General features: G+C 49.5%; 1 protein-coding gene across 3 annotated transcripts in view; it reads right to left on the bottom strand.

Annotated features, from left to right (window-relative positions):
* ankrd11 (ankyrin repeat domain 11) overlaps positions 1 to 16,336 on the bottom strand; it is a 323,098-nt gene continuing 306,762 nt past the window's right edge. For 2 of the 3 annotated variants that reach the window (XM_084308736.1, XM_084308737.1), the window contains exons 10-15: positions 11,762 to 16,232; positions 7,584 to 11,640; positions 3,754 to 3,852; positions 3,066 to 3,209; positions 2,053 to 2,145; positions 1 to 398 (exon numbers count right to left, since the gene is read on the bottom strand). In XM_084308736.1, the coding sequence (XP_084164862.1) occupies positions 213 to 398; positions 2,053 to 2,145; positions 3,066 to 3,209; positions 3,754 to 3,852; positions 7,584 to 11,640; positions 11,762 to 16,232 (9,050 nt within the window). In that variant the 3' untranslated portion in view covers positions 1 to 212. The remainder of the gene's footprint in view (positions 399 to 2,052; positions 2,146 to 3,065; positions 3,210 to 3,753; positions 3,853 to 7,583; positions 11,641 to 11,761; positions 16,233 to 16,336) is intronic. The other variant, XM_084308738.1, reaches the window with a different exon arrangement.

Genomic DNA, 16,336 nt, shown 5'->3' with positions numbered 1-16,336 from the left:
TCACGGAAGGGTCGTAAGCGCGTTTATTAAGTATTTTATTTTTGTTTGTTTTTTTTTAACTTGTATTTTTCTATATAATATATAGTTTTTTTTTCTCATTCGCTCTAAAGTTCTTCTTTTTCGAACACAGCTTAGCCCTTTCCGCTCGTTCTGGTCAACGAAGTGTCTCTGAGGAGAAGTGTGGCGCTGCCCTCTCCGTCCCGCGCGAGGCGTCACGCCGGCAGCAGGACGAAGTCGTCGTTCACGTCCACCATGGGCACATAGAAGGAGGGCACCTCGTTCACGCAGAGGGACTTGTGTCCCGCCGGGTCCAGCTCCTGCACCTTCAGCTGCCACTCCATACGCTGCACCGCGTTCAGGGCGGCGGCCTCGTGCTGCTGGCGCATCAGCAGACAGGTCTGGGAGGGGGGGGGGGAGAGAGAGGGAGAGGGAGAGAGTGGGAAAGGGAGAGAGACAGAGAGAGGGAGACAGAGAGAGACGGAGAGAGAGACGGAGAGAGAGAGAGGGAGAGAGACAGAGAGAGGGAGAGAGAGACGGAGAGGGAGAGAGTGGGAGAGACAGAGAGGGAGACAGAGGGAGGGAGACAGAGGGAGAGAGGGAGAGAGAGACGGAGAGAGTGGGAGACAGAGGGAGGGAGACAGAGGGAGGGAGACAGAGGGAGAGAGACAGAGAGAGAGGGAGAGAGAGACAGAGAGAGGGAGACAGAGGGAGGGAGACAGAGGGAGAGAGAGGGAGGGAGAGGGAGACAGAGGGAGGGAGACAGAGGGAGAGAGACAGAGAGAGAGGGAGAGAGAGAGAGAGAGAGACGGAGAGGGAGAGACAGAGAGGGAGACAGAGGGAGAGAGAGAGAGATGGGTTAGTTTCCAGTTAAACAGGAAATGGCTGCATTTATATAGGAGCTTTTATCTAAAGCGCTTTACAATTTGTTCCTCACATTTTACCCGTTCACTCACACAGACGGCGTGGTTGTTCTTAGGCCATCGATATGAAGTCTAAAGCTCTCCTCATCGATATGAAGTCTAAAGCTCTCCTCATCGATATGAAGTCTAAAGCTCTCCTCATCGATATGAAGTCTAAAGCTCTCCTCATCGATATGAAGTCTAAAGCTCTCCTCATCAATATGAAGTCTAAAGCTCTCCTCCATCTATATGAAGTCTAAAGCTCTCCTCATCGATATGAAGTCTAAAGCTCTCCTCATCGATATGAAGTCTAAAGCTCTCCTCATCGATATGAAGTCTAAAGCTCTCCTCCATCTATATGAAGTCTAAAGCTCTCCTCATCGATATGAAGTCTAAAGCTCTCCTCATCGATATGAAGTCTAAAGCTCTCCTCATCGATATGAAGTCTAAAGCTCTCCTCATCGATATGAAGTCTAAAGCTCTCCTCCATCGATATGAAGTCTAAAGCTCTCCTCATTGATATGAAGTCTAAAGCTCTCCTCCATCGATATGAAGTCTAAAGCTCTCCATCGATATGAAGTCTAAAGCTCTCCTCATTGATATGAAGTCTAAAGCTCTCCTCCATCGATATGAAGTCTAAAGCTCTCATCATTGATATGAAGTCTAAAGCTATCCTCATCGATATGAAGTCTAAAGCTCTCATCGATACGAAGTCTAAAGCTCTCCTCATCGATATGAAGTCTAAAGCTCTCCTCATCGATATGAAGTCTAAAGCTCTCCTCCATCGATATGAAGTCTAAAGCTCTCCTCGATAAATTTTCTGGTATCCCTTCCCATGTTATCCAACTAGTTTTGGGCAAACATGTGCTTGAAACAAGTCATATAATCGGTGGAGAAAAAGAAAATGGCATAGCGAGATTTCTTGAAATAAGTGGGGGACCACCATCGTGTTGCTGAAAGTGCATACATTTGTATATATATATTCATTGTGCTAAGCTAGGCTAACATGCAGCCAGATAGCTTTCTACTGAACCCACAGAGAGGAGACTGGTATCTATCTTCTTGTCTCTCTCTGGAGAAGACGGTAAGCTAATTTCCCAAAATGTTGGTTCCTTTAACAGATCAATAGGAGGAGGACAGTAAAGATATTTACCTTCATGCGGTCGTACTTGTCGTCCACGTCCTGTATCCAGGAGATGAACTGACGGGCGTTGAAGCGGTCTCTCACAGACTTGTTCTCATCCCCCTGAAAGCACAGCGAGCAGACATGAGAACATGCAAAGATTTGAATAGCAATAGCTACCGTTTGATTCAGTACACAGACCAACACTGTGTGCGCTCACGGCTTTCTCACATCCAATTTAACCCTTTCACTGCCGCACTACCAAAGGGTTAACCCCAGTGGTGCAGTCGTAATATGGGAACTGCCCAAACGCCCGCGCACGCGCATACATGTTCCCTCGGTTGCGCACAGAACAGATGATTATTATGCATAAATGTTTTAAATGTAATTGTAGTTACAATTTCTTTAATTGAATTAACTTAAACTAGAAAAGTAAATACAAACTAAATTAACAATGTAACTTAGAGTTTGTTTACAGAAGGACAGTTTCCTTCAGACTGAAGCACAACTTGATGTCTCATCCTTCCAGTCGGGACCACAGATCAAGCAACCCCCCACCAATTGCTACAGGGCTTGTATTTTGGTTTGGCTCTTCTCGTTGTTATGCTATCGGTATCCTATTATTATGCAAAGTCTAGGTGATAAGTGCCGGCCGGGTACTTGCCGCACGGCGCGACGAGTCCAGTGACAATTGTGAACGCATTTTTGTGTGCGCGCGTGCACATCTGCGCGCATTTCTGCCTCAGTGATCTACTACAACGCCGTGTAACCATGTGTGTGCACGACTGCATCGCTGGTTAACCCTTTCACTGCGACAATACACAGAAGGTTAACCCTTTCACTGCCACACAACAGCAGGTTAACCCTTTCACTGCCGTCGGTAGTCTGATAGTAAAGGGTTAACCTTATGTAGTGTGGCAGTGAAAGTGTTTAAAGCCAGTTGTACAATATGACCAAACTCCAGTAGTGTCTCACCTGGGTCTCTGACGGTATGTTGTACACCTCCGAGGGTTAAAGGTTAGGGTTAAAGGTCAGGGTCTCACCTGGGTCTCTGACGGCATGTTGTACACCTCAGAGTCCAACAGCATGGTGCAGGCGCTGAACGGCACCACCTGATTGGCTATGGTCCTGGCCGCTCTGCAGTGGACCCTCAGCACCTCCTGCTCACAGGACACAATCAGCTTCTCCTGTGAGGGAGAGAGAGGGAGGGAGAGGGAGGGAGGGAGGAGGGGAGGGAGGAGGGCAGGGGGGAGGGAGAGAGAGAGGGAGAGAGAGAGAGGGGAGGGAGAGAGAGGGAGAGAGAGTGAGGGGTGGGGAAGGAGGAGGGAGGGGAGGGGGGAGGGGAGATAGACGGATAAGAGACTGTACTTTCAACTCGACAGCGGAAGCAGTGCGCGAGCTGATCAGGATAATAGACTGGGTGCGGAGTCTCAATCAACGCGCGTCACTCTGCCCGCCGCCAGTGTGCCACATAGATGATCAGAGTCTTTCCACTGGAGGAGATGAGATGGATTTCTGATTGTGCTCCTCTCTCCAGAGTCACCACTCAGTTCGGGGGGGGGGGGGTGCATATTGCAGTTGCATTTCTATCACACTGACGCTTTGATCTTTCATCAAAGGAGTTCTTCTCGGTGTCACAGGGTGCGTGTTGTGTGTGTGGGGGGAGGGGGCGGGAGATCAGACGCAGAGAGAGGGAACAGGACGGGGGAGACGAGAGAGAGCGTTCCTCACCCTCTCGATGCTGTGCTGCAGACGGAGCTTCCCCCTCACGCCCTCCTGCTGCCTGAACAGCTCCTTCAGCGGCTCCGACAGGGACGGCGGCGGGGCGATCTGTGGAACAAACGCAACACGGTTAGACCACCAGGGGGCATGTGTCCACCTAGCTCACATTTCCAGCTGAAAACCGCTGGCAGTGCGCCGGTAGTGCTGGGGCGGAGCGCTTGCGGTGAGAAAAAAAAACGCAGTGAGAGCCTTTCGTAGCTATGGCAACGAGCCGTCAGTCACCAACCTACCCGATGACGAGAGAGAAAGAACTCAACTACATGACAGCCATCTTGTAAAAATAACTTTTATCGTATTTTACTGCCGCGGTTTTGTACATATAGTATATTTTAATATACTTTATTGTATATTAATTATATATATAGTTATTGCCTGACACCACAGTTCGCCCTTTGCTTTTTATTCGCTTTTTATTAGTGTATTCGTGTAGTTATTAGTGTATTTGTGCCCTCATACGGCTCCCGTCTCTTGTGGGTAGACTCCGGTGTCAGGTTACAAACAGAGTGGTAGATATGACTGGCTGTGATTGGTTGTCTGAAAATGCGCTCAGCGCATCACTCTGAAAAGTTCAGAAGTGTTCAACTTTAAACGCTGGGTGCGGCCGCACAAAAAAACTGAAAGGGTGCTGAAAAAAGAAGCCGACTGCAGCGCATTTCCTATAGGCGGCAGCATGCGGCCGCATACGCTCCCTCCCCATTGGGATCAATTGAAAAAAGACGCGTGCAGCCATAAAAATTAGATAGGTGGACCCGGGCCCTTAGACCACTCGGACAAACCCCGCTGCTCAGGGGAGCGGCAGCGCGTGAAGGATGTACTCGAGCTTTCAACGTTGTGCTTCCTGGTTTAATACAAATGTCAAGTAAGGACTCCTCCTGGTGTTGTACTGCACACCACATGAATCGCTGCACCGACTTCAATGTTAAATCTGCGTTCGTTAGGGATGTGCACGACTGACCAAAAGCATCTTCGAATAGTCTACTGTTCTTAACTCATTCAGCGCCATACCCTTGTATAGTCGGGTTTTGGCAGTTTTTTTTCTTTTATTCGATTTTTTTATATTCATTACAGGCTCACGGACCTCGGTGTTACCATTGGAACTCATTCTGAGACCCCGAGAGTGCAATACCGACCACATCCTGCTAGGTGGCAGTATCGCCCACCCTTTGAAACCTTATTTCACACTGTGTGTCACATCTAATGTCGTCCGGGCGGAGGATTTAGACCAAGCCAAGTAAATCGCTTCATCGGAGCACTTTGAAACGCGTTCAGCACACTTGAGGCATATCTTGTGCCCCTTCATGTCAGGGATCCGATGGACATCAATACTGGAAATCGCGATCAGACAACTGGAATATTCTTTTTGGAATAACCCCGATCAAAGGTAAGGACTATCTGATGTCAATTCCACCTTGATCCTACAATGATTTCATATAGATCCAGCCGATCAATGTATGTAGTATTCAAAACGAATGCAGTTGCTGGCGATCAGAGCATCAAACCCCCCCCCCCCCCCTCATGATGAAACATAATACCTATTATATACCTTTGATTTGGAAATAGTGACATGTCCAGGCGAGCAACGTGAACGCCTTTAGCAAAATTCACATATCGCTCCATAACGCAGTTACCAGGAATTAGCCAGGATCACTCTGAAACTATACAATATTCACCACGGTATAACACGCGAACGTATACATGAAAAAACATATTCTTTTTTACATGTTGGACGAGGGATAGTTACTGTCAAATGAGCCATAGTATTGTCTCCATAGCTATAATATAGAATATATATAGTAGGGATCGATACCGATATAATGCAGGGTTTCCCCCCCCAAAAAACTGAATAATTTCAGGTAATTAACATTACATATCTCTTGTCGTGGAAATAACACAACATTATGCATACTTTTGACAATTAAAATCAGAATGTGTTCTTACTTGCCTGGGTAAATAAAGGTTAAATAAATTTAATTCTTTTTTAAATATTTTAATTTTTTTTGAAAACCGATACCGATAATTTCCTATATCACATTTTAATGCCAATATCGGTAGGCCGATAATATCGGACATCCCTAATATATAGCCATGCAAACACCGCGACGCACAGTGAAAATCCCTATCTTTTATAGCGTGGCCCATTGAGTACAAGGATGGATCAAACGGCTGGCCGTGAAGTTAAGAACGAAGATTCGTCAAAATTCGAGATTTTTAAATTTTAAATTTTCTGTTTCAGTTTAAATTAAGTTAAAATGTTCAGTTTCAGTTAAATTCAGTTATTCTTTTTAACACATTCTGTGCCAAAAACAGAAAATTACGTGTTTGCTCGACAAGTGTTGAGTGACAAAAATGAGATATTACGTTTTTGGATCGTTTGATCTTTTTACTTTGATCCCCGCTCTACAGACTTGCCCGGAGCGATCTGCATCACGTTGGCACATCTACATCCACTAGAACTGCAATTCCGATCGACTATCACCAGGTGGCAGTATCGTCTGTGTCTGAACTGGAATGGCTTGGTGTTGATACGCAGCCTCCTCTTTTTTTTTCTTGGTAGGGGCCCCTCCTCCTGCTTGAACATAGATTCACATTGATCGCCCCGAAATTCCGTTGCCTAATCGTATTCTACCATCGAAACGTGTATAGACACACACTGGTAATCGCGATGGCGATGCGATCACTTGGAATTATTCTTCTTGGAATACCTTCTGGCTAAGGTAAGGTATATTCTATGTCTATTTGACAGAATCTGAAACGTGTTTTTCTAACGATCACAGTTATGCGTTTCATCGGACAAAAAACCTGCTCGGCAAACAACATCACAGTTGAGTTAAAACATAAATAGGCACTTCAGATAATCCTTCAGAAAGTTGATCGGCTCAGCTGACCGACAATAAATCAAAATGACACCATTCACCATCGTAGACTATAATAACAGCATTGCATTGGCCTATCAACCGGTTTTAATAAACAAACAGAAACAGTAGCATGTGCATCTTTTAGATCAATTAGGCTATGAAAATTAGGCTGCCTCTAAATATAAAAAATATTGAAATAAGAATGGTTTGCTTCACTTAAAAAAAAAAAGAATAATAATAATAATAATAATAATAATAATAATAATAATTATTATATATATATTTTTCGACTCGGACATGAAAATCGAATGTGGAGAGTGGGATGACTATTTTAATTTTTTTTTATCTTTTCCCCCCTCCTTTTTCCTCCGATTTTCTCCCATCCCAATGTTAGTCGTTATGCCAATTCCCAATCCCCTTCCTGGTCGCTGCGCACTTACCCCCCACAGTCGGTCTGGGAGAGTGGAGGCTATCACGTGCTTCCTCCGACACACGTCTAGCCAATCAACCGCTTCTTTTCACCTGGCAGCGCGGACTCTCACTGAGAGAGTGTAACATGTGGAAGGATCACACTACCCCCCTCAGATCCTATCCGTGCTGAGCAGGCGCCCCGCCCGAACTGTATAGTCGCTGTTTACAACGACCCGGACCCACCCCGCCAGATTCTCCCACCCTCTAATACAGCCAATTGTATTAGTGTGAACGGCCAGCCAAGCTGGTGACAACGCCGGAGCTGTGAGCTGGATTCGAACAGGCGAATCCAGCGTCTCCGGTGTTGGTGACGAACGGAATCTCCGCTACGCCACCTGACCGCCCTTGGGACGACTATTCTAAAATTCGAACTCATCCCTAGCGTTTATCCATATGGAATCAGAGTACATTAAAGGTTTAGAGATGAATCATTGCTTGAAGAGTGTAACTCACCACTGGGATGTGCAGCTTGCTGAGGGGCTTCCCATCCAGCAGGTATGAGCCCGTGTAGGTGACATACTCTGCGTAGCACTGTGGCGCCTGGGGTGAAATGTAGCACAGGATCTTTCTCTTCTCCTCGATCTTCTTCCTGATCTGCAGGTACTCAAAGTAGGGGTTCGAGCGGTCACTGTGGTAGGGCTCGATGTCGTCCAGCTTGATGGCATTGACTATTACGGCCAGGGTCTGCTGGATCATCTCCCTGGTCTGCTGCATGGCCGTGTTGACCATCTGGACTTGGACCGGCGGCACGGACGCACGAGGGAATTTCCTCTTCCGCGGGTGCTGTGTCTGGGACTCGTCTTCCTCCACAGGCAGAGGACGACCTTTTGTGGTCTTACTGAGAACTACTGAAGCAGATCCAGATCCGGATGCAGATGTGGATGCGGATGCGGGAGCGGGTGCGGGTGCAGGTACGGGTACAGGAGCATGACTGGGAGTTGGCGCAGCCACTGCTGGGATGGCGAAGAGACTGACCACTGGCTCCCTGTCCCTCTCACCAGCTAAGCAGGAGGAGGTTGAGCTGGGAGGAGGCGGGGATCGAGCGGGAGTGGGTGTAATGCTTACAGCCAGGCTCGCCATCACTGGGGTGATGGTGGCAGATGATGCCATCCCACTGGGCGGAGAGACAGCGGTGGCAATGGCAGGAGGGGGATTGTGCTTGCTCTGATTGGCTAGCATCTGGGCACGATTACGGGTCATCCTCTGAGGGATCTCCTCCACCTTCTTGGGGACTTCAGTGGTGGTGGACATTGCGGTCAAGGTCACCATCAGTTTGGATGTAGTCTCCTGAGTGTCCAACAAGTCCACTGTACTAGAGATGGTGACGGCCACTGGGATGGAGGGGAGTGGACTACACAACATAGACCCCAGAGCAGGTTCGGGTACCTTCTCCTGTCTCAAGTCTGGCTTGACAACAGATACCGAGTCCAGGGTCTTGACAACAGATACTGAGTCCAGGGTCTTGACAACAGATACAGAGTCCAGGGTCTTGACAACAGATACTGAGTCCAGGGTCTTGACAACAGATACTGAGTCCAGGGGCTTGAAATCAGATACAGAGTCCAGGGGCTTGAAATCAGATACAGAGTCCAGGGGCTTGAAATCAGATACTGAGTCCAGGGTCTTGACAACAGATACTGAGTCCAGGGTCTTGAAATCAGATACAGAGTCCAGGGTCTTGACAACAGATACTGAGTCCAGGGGCTTGAAATCAGATACAGAGTCCACGGTCTTGACAACAGATACTGAGTCCAGGGTCTTGACAACAGATCCTAAGTCCAGGGTCTTGACAACCGATACCGAGTCCAGGGTCTTGACAACCGATACAGAGTCCAGGGTCTTGACAACAGATCCTAAGTCCAGGGTCTTGACAACCGATACTGAGTCCAGGGTCTTGACAACAGATCCTAAGTCCAGGGTCTTGACAACCGATACTGAGTCCAGGGTCTTGACAACAGATCCTAAGTCCAGGGTCTTGACAACCGATACTGAGTCTAGGGGCTTGACAACAGATACAGAGTCCAGGGTCTTGACAACAGATACCGAGTCCAGGGTCTTGACAACAGATACAGAATCCAGGGTCTTGACAACAGATACTGAGTCCAGGGTCTTGACAACAGATACTGAGTCCAGGGTCTTGACAACAGATACTGAGTCCAGGGTCTTGACAACAGATACTGAGTCCAGGGTCTTGACAACAGATACTGAGTCCAGGGTCTTGACAACAGATACTGAGTCCAGGGTCTTGACAACAGATACTGAGTCCAGGGGCTTGACAACAGATACTGAGTCCAGGGTCTTCACAACAGATACTGAGTCCAGGGGCACTGGTGACAGAGAGTCCGTCAGAGATTGGATCTGCCTATGATGCTGATGACTAGCATCCGATTCCCCAGATGAAAACAACACGTTGCTTTCGGTCTCATCAGGTTCCTCATATGAGTCTTTATCCTCCAGTGCATCAATCTGTTGCTGTTTGAGAGACATAGAGCTGTTGATCGGCACGCTCTGAGGCTCAGGCTCCATATCTTGCTGGAAGTTGGAATGAGGTGAGGGACCAACCAGTTCTTGCCCGGCCGCCTCCCCTAACCCTAGACCTCCAGAGGGGCATGGAGCCTTGGCTGGGCTGGGGAGGTCCACCTCCATCATGTCCGAGTCTTCTCTGTCTGTGATTGTGAGTCGAATGTGAGCCGGCAGGGCCTTGTGGTGGTCTGCTAGCTCTGGGTCTTGAGCCTCAGCTTCCTCAGACTTGTCTGGAAGGGGCAGGTCTGGCAAGGAGAAAGGCCCCAGGTCATCCAGCTCATCCACAGCGGCAGAAAAGGGGTCTGCCCAGGGCACAACCGGCTCGTGGCCCACAGATGGAACCATGTGGCTCTCAGCAGTGGGGGTGAAACCATGGGAGGTCAGCCTGCTGTCTGGTTCCACACATGGTGGCTCTGTGTCCATCTGGGGGCTGTCCTCAATGCTGGGCTTGTTGCAGTCTGAGAAGAAGGACTCCAGCCTGGCAGAAGACGACGATGTGTTCATGTAGTTAGATTCACCTTCCAGAGCAGCATCAGGCCTCTCTGGAGAGGGGATGTCAGCCACAGCCTCCTTCTGCTCATCAAAGTCAGTGTCAGGTACATACGACCTGGAATATGAGGCATAGGGAGGGGTGACTGAAGGGTGGCCAGACATGTGTGGCATATCGCTGTCCGAGTGGGAAAAAGGGCTGGTGATCTTGGACACGGCAGCCTCTATTTCCCCATAATTCCTGTGGGGAGATTTGATGAGCATCTCAGAGCTCCAGCCCATGCTGTGGTCACAGGAGTCCTCTTCTGCGTTGGGCGGAGGGTGCATGGGGCTGAGCGGTTGGACCTCTGGGGCCCTCCTGTCTGGAGAATCAGCAGACCAGCTCTTCCTCAGAGGCTCCTCTAACCGAGGAGAGAAGGAACATACCTCCCTCTTCCTCAGAGGTTCCTCTAACCGAGGAGAGAAGGAACACGCCTCCCTCTTCCTCAGAGGCTCCTCTAACCGAGGAGAGAAGGAACACGCCTCCCTCTTCCTCAGAGGCTCCTCTAACCGAGGAGAGAAGGAACACGCCTCCCTCTTCCTCAGAGGCTCCTCTAACCGAGGAGAGAAGGAACATACCTCCCTCTTCCTCAGAGGCTCCTCTAACCGAGGAGAGAAGGAACACGCCTCCCTCTTCCTCAGAGGCTCCTCTAACCGGGGAGAGAAGGAACACGCCTCCCTCGCCTGCTCCGGTTCCTCAGCTGTATGGAGGCTTCCATCTACTCCGTCGCCCAAATCCACTTCATCTTCCTCTTCTTCCTCTTCTTCCTCCTCCTCCTCTTCTTCCTCCTCTTCTTCTTCTTCTTCTTCTTCCTCCTCCTCCTCCTCTTCCTCCTCCTCCTCCTCCTCTTCCTCCTCCTCTTCTTCTTGTTCCTCTGTGACAGAGGGCAGGTATTCTGTGCCGCTGACAGGGTCTGAGGGGATCTGGTTGGGTTCACTGTGATGGGGCTCTGAAAGGTCATCGATGTCCAGGGGTGGCAGAGCGGCAGGGGCCGGGGTTGGCGGGGCGGCGATGTCTAAGCAGGGTTCCTGGGGGTCGGGCCTGTGGACCGGCGTGGAGGGCTTCAGCAGGAAGTTGTTATAGACGTTCTCGGGGAGGTGATCACTTCCCTCGGGGCCAGCCGGGGCCGACGCTGCTCCCTCCGGAGCAGTGTGAGCGGACTCCAGCCGCGGAGAGAGCATGCCGATGGGAGAGAAGTAGGGAGGAGACAGGCACTCCAGCCCATCTATAGATGCCGGTTTGTCCTCTGGAGGGTGGGAGACCGACAGCTCAAACTCAGAGCCCCCTGAGCCACTCTGCTGTCGGAGAAACTTGTCAGCCTCTGCCGCCTTGAACTCTTCCTCCAGTGGCCGGCGGACCTCCGACGATGCCGAGCGGCTGACCAGGGGCAGCTGGAGGGTCTTGGCAGGGGTCAGACAGGTGGCTTCCTGGAAACCGTGGGATGAGTTAGAGTACCTGCTGGAAGACAGAGACGGAAAGATGAGAGATGTTGAAGATCACTGCTAACATTATGAAAACATGACAGTGACCATTAATCATAATCCCTATGAGTGCAATATAAACATGTATTTTTGAGTACCTTTCGAAGAAGGTTGGGGAGCAGGCGTTCATTGACATGGTCATGGCTGATGAGTTCTGGCAGTCAAGCCCGTCAAACATGATATCCGGGTAATCCTCAGCACTGCAGGAGGGCGTCCGCGGGGTCTGCATCACCTCCTCGTAGCTAGGACAGGAGATGACAGACGTTGGGGTAGGGACACCCGTCGGCCTATTCTGATCAGTCCTAGGGGACGCGGGGAGGTTCTCTTTCATCGGGTGACCAGCCAGCCAGTCCTTTGAGTTCTGACCGTCGATGGGCAGGGACTTCCTGTCGGGAGACATAATTTGGGCCGGGAGACTGACGTCCTTCAGCTTCTTCTCTTTGAGCGCGTGCTCCAAGCTGTTGGCTTTCTTGGACGACAGGTCAGTGCGGTTCTTCCTCACCTCCTCTGTGGACTTGGTTTTGTCCTTGAGTTTGGGGTCTCCTGACCGGTGCCTCAGCTTCTCCATCTGCTTCATCCGTTCCTTATGCCTCTTGTGGCGCTCCTCGATCTCCTGGTCTTTCAGACTCAACATCTGGCCAAAGCTCGTGAGTCTGAGATCCCCGTCCACCAGCAGTTTTTCACGCGGGCGGTTATCTTTCCGCACAGTGTCCTTAGGTTGAGGGACTTTTTCATTCTCCTCCTTAGCCTTGGACTTGACATGGTCCACCCTGTTGTCTTTGTCAAGCGCATCCCGGTTTCTCTCCTTTTTCAAGTCAAATTTAGGGCTTTCTTCTTTTGACTGTCTGTCTTTCAGGACGGTGACTTGTGGGCTCTCTTTCAAACCCGATTTCACATCTTCCTTAGAATGTTTGAACGACCCGAAGCCATCAACGTATTTATGCTTCTCCTCCTTGATCTTCTCCTTGTGTTTCTCTTTTTTCTTTTTATCTTTCATCTTGTCAATGATGACACTGCCCGCTTTGTCCTTGTCTTTTTTGGACATCTCCTTTTCAAATTCCAAAGTCTTATCGAAGTCATCCTCTCCGTCGACCTTAGTCCCGTATGGGAACGTGTAAGGGTCTGCCTCGAGGGGCATGGGCTCCTTCTCTAAGGGTAAACTCTCCCTGCGCCCGTAGGATTCTCTGATCTCCTCCGTCTTGTCCCGTTTGTCAACTTTCTCCTTTTTGACCTTTTCTTTTTCTTTGTCGTGGCTTTTCTTGGAGGAAGAGGAGGACGAGTGCCTGTGTCTCTCCTTCTCCCTGAACTTATCCTGGGGTGTTGATATGGACAGGGAGTCCCTCCTCTCCTCTGAGATGTCTGGTAGGCTGATGGAGGAGTCGTAGTAGCTACTGAGAACCGGTTCGTGACCCCGGTCGGTGAAGCTGTCAGACGAGATTTCGCTGTTCTTGTCGTTGGAGTCGTCTTTGTAGTCGTTCAAGGCTTCCTCCGCGAGTTTCTCCAGGAGAGACTTTGCACTTTCTTCGCTGCCCTTTGAAGGTTTCCGTTCTTTAGAGTGCTCCTGCTTGTCTTTGTATTTGCTCTTTGTCTTTTCCTCGCTGGCATCCCTCTTGTCCAACAGCTTCTGTTTATTTTTCTTTTCCTGATTAGAGTCAACTGACATTCTGTCTTTACGCTCCTTGTGTTTAGCATCCACAGAGTCTTTCTTATCTTTGTTGTGTTTCTCCAGGGAGCCTTTCCTCTCTTTACCCGTGTCAAATATGGCCTTTTCCTTCTTCTTCTCTTTATGGTCTTTCTCTTTTGTTTTTTCTGTTGTATGTTTGGCCTCTGCAGCGTATTTTCTTGTTTTTTCTGATGGGAAGTGGTCCAGTTCATCCTGATCAGGTGTTGAGTCTTTCCTATGGGAGTCAGAGAGGCCTAAAGAATCACTTAACTTAGCTACACCCCCGTTGTAATCGTCTTCCTCATCGTCACTTTCGTCAGTGAAAATGTCAGCGATCTTGTACCAAGCTTTCTCCCGGACCTTCTCAGGTTTCCTCTCCTCTTTCTTTACCTCAAGCAAGTCTTTATCAGGGTGCTTCTCCTGCGAGACCTTTTCTTTCTTGTCCTTGGTTTGCTCCAAAGACAACTTCCGATCTTTTTCTTTGCCATGAGAGTCTTTGTGTTTGTCTTTTGCTCCCTCCTTCTTGTCTTTGGAGCCTCTGTCCAAGTCTTTCTCCTTGATGGCTTTCTCCGTGGGGATTTTCTCAATCTTCTCCTTATCCTGATCAACTCCTCTGTCTTTAGGCTTCTCCTTGTGTTTATCAGCCTTTATCTTCTCGCGCTTCTCCACCCCGTCTCCCTTCTTCTCCTTCTCCTTTCCGGAGTGATTCCTCTCCCTGACGTCAGACGATTTGCCGACAGCCTCGATGTCCTTGAAGGAAGTGTCGTTGCCATATTCGTCTCTTACGGATTCCTGTTTGATTTTTAAGTCTTTTCTGTCTTTAGTGAACTCATAAGAGTCTTTACGGTCTCTGGTGTTGTCCACAGAGTCCTTCTCTTTCTTGTCTTTGACCGTTTCCGTAGACTCCTTCCTCTTCTTCTCCTTTTCCACAGAGTGGGTGGAATTCAGCTTCTGTTTCTCCACCCAGTCCTTCTTCTTCTCGTTTGTCTTTTCTGACGAGTCTTTCTCCTTCTTCTTGGAGTTGGCTTCCTTTTCGGTCCGCTTTTCGACATGGTCAGTCTTCTTTTCTTTGACTTTGTTCTCCTTCTTCCTGGTCTCTTCTTTCACGGTCTCGACGATCAGCTTCACGGCGTTGTGGGATTTGTATTCCTTGTACTCCTTAACGGGACCGTCCCAGCTGTCGTCCCCGTAGAGGGAGGAATCGGAGGAGAGGTCTGAGGCCCACCTGTCGTGGTGGTCATCGGAGGCACTGAGCTTGGTATCTTCCATGTTCAGGAAACGGTTGTTGACGTCGTAGCCTTCATATTCCGCCTCCTCCTTTGGTGCCTTCTCCTTTTTAGATTTCTCCTTCTCCTCCCTGGTGTTCTTCTCCTTGTCCACCTTCAGATGTTTCTCCTCTTTCTGTTCACTCTTCCTGTCAGCCTTTGAGGAGGACTTCTCCTTGGACTTTTTCTTTTTCTCCTCTTTGTGAGCCTTCGGTTTCTCCTCCTTGGGCTTGTCTTTCTCTTTGAGGGTCCTTTCCTTCTCAGCTTTGACAGGTTTCTCCCTCTCCTCCTTGACGGGCTTCTCCTTGGCGGTTTCTTTAGTTTTCTTAGTCTTCTCCTCCTTCGCCGTTCTCTGCAGCTCTTTCCCAGAAGACCAGTCCTTGTCCTCAGGCTTGACCTTTGAAAGCCGCTCCTCCTTCTTTGAATGATCTTTTTCATGTTTGGACAACTTGCCCTTGCCCTCGGGTGTGGACTCGGCCTCGGCCATCAGAGACTTCTGTCTCGAATCGTCAAAATCGAAAGAAAAGCTTTTGACAAATTTCTCATTCATGTCTTGATTGAGCACTAGACTGGGCGCTTTCTCCTTCTCCTTATTTTTGTGCTTGTGCTTCACTTTATGCTTCTTCAACACCTTGCCGTCTGCGTCCGTTTTGGAGGCTGTACTCTCTGCGTTGGCGTTTTTGTGAGCGTCAGAGTTCTTCTTGTCCAGCGCATTGCCGTGCACATTGTTGTTCTTCTTCTTGTTCTCCTGTGCTTTCTTCTTCACTTGTTTTACCGACTCGACACTGGAGTCTGCGGAAGAGTACTCTGACTCACTGGACAGCCTGGTTCTGACCGAGTCCGAGAGGGAGCTGACGTCTGACCACGGAGGAGACGACACCGTCTTCCAGCCGTCCGTCCGCCACTGCTTCGGGTGCTGCTCTGCCAACGACGGCGCAGGTTTCGGAGAGTCGAGGTTCCCGTGGGAGGACGGGTTGAACCCAGACAACTCTTTGAGGCTCGCCGCGGAAGAGTCCAGGATACTGTTCGAGCCCTTGTCGTCCTCGCTCTCCATATCTCCGCATTCAGAGTCCGATGTACCAAATTTGTCGTTGACTTTGGGCCGGACCTCTTTGACAACGTTGTTTTTTGTCTCCTTCTTCCGCTTCTTTTTCACCTTACTCTTGTCCTTCTGCTGTTTGGCGCTGACCGGGGCAGAGTCCCGGGCCTTGGTGTTGGTCGGCTGGGTCTGTTGCCGAGGCGCGGGCGTGGGCGTGAAACACAACGTCCGGTCGTCCTCGTCTGAACTGTTGCTGTCGGAAATAATCCGCCGCACAGCTTTCTTTGGTGTCAACGAGTTGCCTTTGGCATAGGTTTTGACGTCCCCCTTGGGTGTGGTGGGTAAACTGTTGGGCAAGCCACCGGGTTCCTTGCGGAGATCTTTCTTCAAGAGGTGCTTATCGTCCACCGGAGGGACACGATCGTCCTCGTCGTCCTCGTCAAACTCGTATTCGTCCTTGACGGGCGTGGCGGCCGACTTGGTGGGGGTGTCCGCGGTTTTCCCCTTCAGCTTCAAGCCCTTCTCAAACTCTGAGTCTGTGTTATTGCCATCAACGGAGCTGGATGGGGCAAACGATGGGGCGTCTTCCTCCTCTGAGGATTCTGGTGGTGGGGGGCAAGAGAAATAAACAATCAATACATAGCACAAATCAAAATCATCAATTGCACCATTGTATCAGAAGAAGTCATATGATAAGGATGAAAGA

The sequence above is a fragment of the Notolepis coatsorum genome, assembly GCF_963971535.1.
Source record: "Notolepis coatsorum genome assembly, chromosome: 2".
Lineage (NCBI taxonomy): Eukaryota > Metazoa > Chordata > Actinopteri > Aulopiformes > Paralepididae > Notolepis > Notolepis coatsorum.
Note: the sequence above shows the minus strand (reverse complement) of the source record. Positions and strands in the feature narration are given on the sequence as shown.